The sequence below is a fragment of the Bison bison genome, unplaced genomic scaffold (assembly GCF_000754665.1).
Source record: "Bison bison bison isolate TAMUID 2011002044 unplaced genomic scaffold, Bison_UMD1.0 scf7180017864280, whole genome shotgun sequence".
Lineage (NCBI taxonomy): Eukaryota > Metazoa > Chordata > Mammalia > Artiodactyla > Bovidae > Bison > Bison bison.
The window spans coordinates 1926120-1932175 of NW_011494852.1; the positions used below are offsets into that span (position 1 = coordinate 1926120).

A 6056-nucleotide genomic window follows, 5' to 3' on the forward strand; every position below is an offset into this window, starting at 1 on the left:
GTCAAGAGGCTCTCCTTCAAATGACAGCCAAATGCAACATGTAGACGTTGAATCCCAACTCACACAGGCCAACTCAAAAAGCACAGCTTTAGACAATGTGACCTAGACACTTGTAATATTAAAGATGACTGTTAACTTAGTGGTTATGTGAAAAGGAAAAAAGTACCCTCATCTGCTGAGACACCCGCTGACGTATTTACAGGTGAGATGACTCCATGTCTGGGGTTTGGTTTTAAACACTCCAGCAAAACAAAACTAAACAAAAGCCCTGATGGGGACTTGGGTGTTCATTACACTCCTCTGTAGGTGCTGTTGTTCAGTCGCTCAGTCATGTCTGACTCTTTGGGACCCCATGGACGGCAGCCCGCCAGGCTTCCCTGTCCTTCACTATCTCCTGGAGTTTGCTCAAACTCATGTCCACTGAGTCGGTGATGCCATCCAACCATCTCATCCTCTGCAGTCCTCTTCTCCTTTTGTTTTCAATCTTTCCCAGCATCAGGGTCTTTTCCAGTGAGTCTACTTGGGGAGTATTTGAAATTTCTCATTAAAAGAAGAAAGAAAAAAAAAAAAGCCTCTATTGCTTGGGGTCAGGGAGTGAGGGAGCAGGAGGAGGTATTTCAAGTGGCTGGCCCCTGACCCAGGGCCCACACCCATAGGAATCCCAGGGCAGATACCACGTTGCAGCAGGAGACCACAGGGAGCCAAGAGTCCTCCTCTGGCAGGACTGACAGAGCTGGGTCCCTGGACGCTCACCAGTTCTGTGCCCTCTCGTGGGAAGGCACAGCAGCGGGGCCTCTGAGGCCGTGTTAACCTCTTATGTCCCAGGATAAGAAGAGAGAAATACAGAGGACTCCTTTACAGGTTATTATACTGGAGAAAAAGATGCCTACCTCCAAAGCCCAGGATGACAATGACCATGAATGTCCACGATGCCCACAGCTGACTCTGTCTGCACCTCACCCTCACCCTGAACTGATGAGGTGGGCTGTCAGAATAGGCTAGGGCTGTGGAGGCAGGCCAACCCCAAGGGCACCTCCGGTAGACTTGGGCCCTGCAAGGGGGGAAGGGGAGCAGCACCGAGCTCTTACAAGGCCAGGCAGGAAGGCGCAGCCCAGGATGGATGGTACAGGGTAAAACATTTTTTTTGTGCTCACAACATTTCTGACATCAAATAAGTGGGTTTTCCACACTAAGCAATTCTCCAGTTCTCTGTGACACCTTCTGACACTGACTGCAGGAGTTAGTTGCAGACGCCACAGATTAAGGGCTCCATACCACAAAACTGGCCCCTCTGCAGGCACCAAGCCCAAGGCCAGGCCCCTTTTACTAAACTCTGACTGATCAGCCTGAAATCAGGGGTTCCCACCAAGCCTCGCCTTGGGTTTCATAGTCTGCTAGCATGGCTTGCAGGCTCGGGAAAGTGCTTTACTTGCTACAACCACTTTATTATGAAAGATAAAACTCAGCAAGGGCTGAATGGGAGAGCAGCACAGGGCCAGGTGTCAGGGGAAGGGCAGAGCTTCCAAACCCTCTCCAGGGGCACCACCCTCCCACCACCTCCCCACGTTTGCCAACCGAGATGCTTTCCGAACTCTGTGGTTTAGGGCTTTTATGGAAGTGCCATTACCCCCTTAGATACATGACTGATTAAATCACAGTCAGAACTCAGTCTCAATCTCTAGTGCCTCTCTCCTCCCACTCTGAGGGTCCTTCATTAATATAAGGGGCCTCCCTGAGGGCTCAGTTGGTAAAGAATCTGCCTGCAATGCAGGAGATCCTGGTTCGATTCCTGGGTCAGGAAGATCCGCTGGAGAAGGGATAGGCTACCTAATCCAGTATTCTTGGGCTTCCCTTGTGGCTTAGCTGGTAAAGAATCCACCTGCAATGCAGGAGACCTGGGTTCAATCCCTGGGTTGGGAAGATCCCCTGGAGAAGGGAAAGGCTACCCACTCCAGTGTTCTGGCTTGGGGAATTCCATGGACTGTGTAGTCCATGGGGTCACAGAGTCAGACATGACTGAGCAACTTTTACACTCACTCACTCATTAGTATAAACTCAGGTGTGGTGGAAAGGGGCTTATTGTAAATAACCATATGCTCCTCTCTATGAGGGGATCTCAAAGGTTTTACAAACTCTGTGCCAGGAACTGGTGGTAGAGACAAAACACGTATTTCTTATTATGTCACTCGCGGAAAAATGGCAGCCTCTTCAGTGTCCTCTCTCCACAAGATAGGGGCTCCCAGGTCGTGTGGCCACTAGTGGGAGACTTGGGAATGGGGGCTTCCTGCCCCAGGAGGCGGGTGGGAAGGCAGCCACTGGGGCAGCTTGGGGCTGACTCCAGGGCTTCTTCATGCCCTGGGGAGCAGCCTGCTGACCCCTGGGTCCCGGAGTGGGGCTGAGGAACTGGCCGGGCCACACCCAGGATAGAGGGGCAGCCCCCGCCCCACCTCACGGCCCCAGGCTGGCAACGGGCTCAGCCACAGGACGACGGAGCTCTCCAGAACGCTTTATGAGCCACTTAACCATCCCTTGACCCAGTCGTCCAAGCACAGCAGACATAATGGCAGTGTTTACACATAAAAATGGCAAGCTGTTTTACTAGCGGCTTTCAGAGTCACAATAGCAGCTATTTGGTAAAGTTTCCCACAAATGGCAGAGAGTCCAAGAGTGGAATGCTGGGGCACTAAACCACCCTGAAAAGTAATCAAAGACCATTACCATCAAACACTCTGCCAAGAGGCAGGGAGGTGGCCCCATTGAGGAGAGAAATCCTCTCTGCCCACAACGTTGAGTCTGCCCCTAATCCCCGCTCAATCTGTGCGCCGGCCACCGCGCCTCATCTGTTAACTCGCTCTGGGAACATCAATTACCGCTTTTTACATTTTAATCTTTACCCAGAGAAACACGGCAGCTTACCTTTCCATCTCATATTCTTTCATTCCCACTTTTACAGCCTTCATTACCTGGAGGACGGATATTAAGCAAAGACATTTGTATTAAGGAGATAAGTAACACTGCCTTATAAATAATGTATAGCACTTTTTCCAAAGAATCACTTCTTTAAAAAAAAGAAAGATACGTGCGCACAGTGGTGCAGAAATGTGACAAATTAGAACTCTTTTTTTTTAAAGGCTCCAAAGTCATACAGTTTATTTAAACCACTCCGGAGCACTTCTATTCAGCAGTCAATAAACACCTCGGCAGGCGAGTGAAGATTTAACCAAGAAGTGTTGGGTGAATACTTACTGCTCAGAAGGCCATGGCCACTATCCTAGAAGGTTTCCCTCCTTATAAAACACAGACAACAAGAACTGGAGCAACAGACTCCGTTGCTCCCAAGGATCCCCGTCCGTCTCCTGACACAGGGCTACAGAGGTCAGTGAGTAGGCACGGGGCTAGCCCACTCAGCCAGACTCATTTTGGGAAATAAACTTTCTTCGGGTCAAGTGGAAAGGTCTGGGAAAAAAACATGTGAGGGTGTTTTCAGAAAATGTTTGATGGTAACAAATGTGCTTGATTCGTGGATAAGGACTACAGATTATTTTTTTTAAGGGTTTTATTTATTTATTTAAACTTTCGGCCACACCCTGTGGCATGTGGGATCTTAGTTCCTCAACCAGGGAGTGAACCCACACCCCCTGCATTGGAAGGTGGTCTCTTACCCACCGGGCCACCAGGGAAGTCCCAGGGACCACAGATGCTTTCAAAGGAGCTGGGACGGTCAGGATGCCAGGAGGTAGAGTCCTATTCTCCCAGAAGCGGGTACTTCTTGTTGGGAAATTCTCTGACAGTGGGAGTTTTAAGGTGAGAAACTGGGGCAGAGCCTCTGTCCTGCATGTCCTGTCCCTACTGGGGAACAGTAAGGAGCCAGCACTGTGCTTCCAGCCTGCAGAGGCACTTCCTGCTTGCTGGTGTGGCCTGGGGACCAGTGCCACCCCGAGACCGTCCATCTCAACACTCTCCTCTAGGCCCACACAGAGCAAGGCTGCTTCCCTGGCCCTCCCGAATGGCAGGTCCAACGAGCCAGCGCCCAGCTTACCTCCCGGTGGGCCTCACTGGAGATTTTATTGGTGTAGCGCAAAACCTCCAGCTCCATGTCCGTCTTGAAGACCCGGCTGCAGAGAGGAGAGAAACAAAGCAGCAAGTCAGCGACTTCCAGTGGGAGCTGGCTGACCCCTCCAGGGAGACCCTGCACTACACCCTGCACCGCCTGAAGAGGAGCCTGGGGCTGCAGACGGGCTGCCTGGGCATGGGGGTGGGCAGAGGATGGGCCACCAAGCCTCAGGGATAATAAACTGAGCTAGGCATGGCCCTCGAGACCCAACGCCAGCCTCAGGGGTGAGGGCTGTTTCCAGTGATGACATTGGAAAGCCACTGTGGGTAGCAGAAGCCCAGATTCTGTGGCCAGAGACAGCTTGCCTCATGTGGACTCAGCTTCCTCATCCATTAAATGGGAATACAGCTGCATGGTAACACTGCACGCATGCGTGCTAAGTCCAGCTGTGTGTGACTCTTTGCAACCCTATGGGCTGTAGCCTGCCAGACTCCTCTGTCGCGGCATTCTCCAGGCAAGAATGTTAGAATGGGTTGAAGTGCCCTCCTCCAGCATGGCAAGGCTGCTGGACCTGAATCTCAAGTGTGCTGACTCCAGCACTCTGCCCAGATGGCTCAAGAGTTCTCCCATTTCCTCCTCACCTAGCCCACAGGTCAGGCAGCCTTGGAAAACCACGTGACTCAGCCCCTAGCGTGAGACAGGGTCATGGTGGGAACAGGACGGGGTGGGAAATGCAACAAAGACACCCTGCCATCCCCTCAAGGTTCAACTGTGCCTCCTGCCAGCTGCACTCCAGGGGGGGTCCTCCCTATAAACTCACATTAGTTTGCCCAAATTTGGTTTGGTTTCTGGTCTCTGCAATCAATCAGGAGCCTAAGTCAGACTCCTGTAGAGAAGCTAAATAAATATTCATTTTCTATTTCTACTCATTTGAAATAAGCAACTGTAGGTCATGAACGGTTAAACAGCAGCTCATGAGCGTTTAAACAGCAGCCCGGTCCAGCCCTGACGGGCGTGGAGTCCTTGGTACATCCCTGATGGCCAAGGCTGGTCACTTTACGAAAGGTGACCTGGCTTCACCAAAGAGCCCACACGGCCACCTCTCCTCTCACAATGGGAACATGCTCAAGCCCCCTCAAGATCAGCATGGGAGGGGACTTCCCTGGTGGCCCAGGGGTTAAGAATCTGCCTTCAAATGCATGGGACCCGGGTTCCATCCTTGGTGGGGGAACTAAGATCCCACATGCAACAGAGCAGCTAAGCCTGTGCGCTGTAACTAGAGAGTCCGTGCACCGCAACTTGAGAGTCCGCGTTTTGCAATGGAAGATCCCTCGTGCTACAACTGAGACCCGACACAGCCAAAAACAAGATCAGCACCGCATACTGTCATGGTGATAGATTAACGCCTGCCCCTCTGTCCAGAATGCACCTGGTCTAACCACTCTCCTCCTCTGAAGCCCAGTGGCTCTGAGCTAGTCTCAGCCAAGGTGGCTGAGGATGGCATGGAGCACCCATCTCCACCAGATGCAATCCCCAACACACGCTGTCTCCATGGTGCCCAGCTGGACAGCCACCAGCCATTTCTCATCAGGAAGGAAGGAAGGCATTGTACAGCACAAGTACACCTTCCTAAGCCTATAAAACCTTCTGGGGGAACGCGGGAAAGATCAACCACCCACCCACTGAGACTCTGTCCAAACAAACACTCCTTCTTTATTGAGGACCAGACCCGGAAGTCTCAGCCTGCTCTTTATCATCATAAAGGTACTCTGGCTCCACCTCCAGGTGCTGTGAGCAGTGCCACCTGGGGGAACCAAAAGCTGGCTCCTGTGCCCCGGAGGGTGAGGTCCAAATCCACTCGCAGGATAACCCAGGGGTCCCTGGTGCTTTGATCCTGCCCTACTTAACACCAGCCCTAAGATCTGTGAACGGGAGCAGAGCTCTCTATTCTCCGATGCAGTGATGACCAGAGTGACAACACCCGTGGGGACCAGGCCCAGGC

The 6056-nt window shown here is 52.1% G+C and overlaps 1 protein-coding gene across 1 annotated transcript in view; it reads right to left on the reverse strand.

Moving 5' to 3' along the window:
• Positions 1–6056, reverse strand: part of PEPD (peptidase D) — a 119790-nt gene that overhangs the window by 71010 nt on the left and 42724 nt on the right. Inside the window, exons 8-9 of the mRNA XM_010849282.1 lie at positions 4040–4115; positions 2917–2963 (exon numbers count right to left, since the gene is read on the reverse strand). Of these exons, the coding sequence (XP_010847584.1) occupies positions 2917–2963; positions 4040–4115 (123 nt within the window). The remainder of the gene's footprint in view (positions 1–2916; positions 2964–4039; positions 4116–6056) is intronic.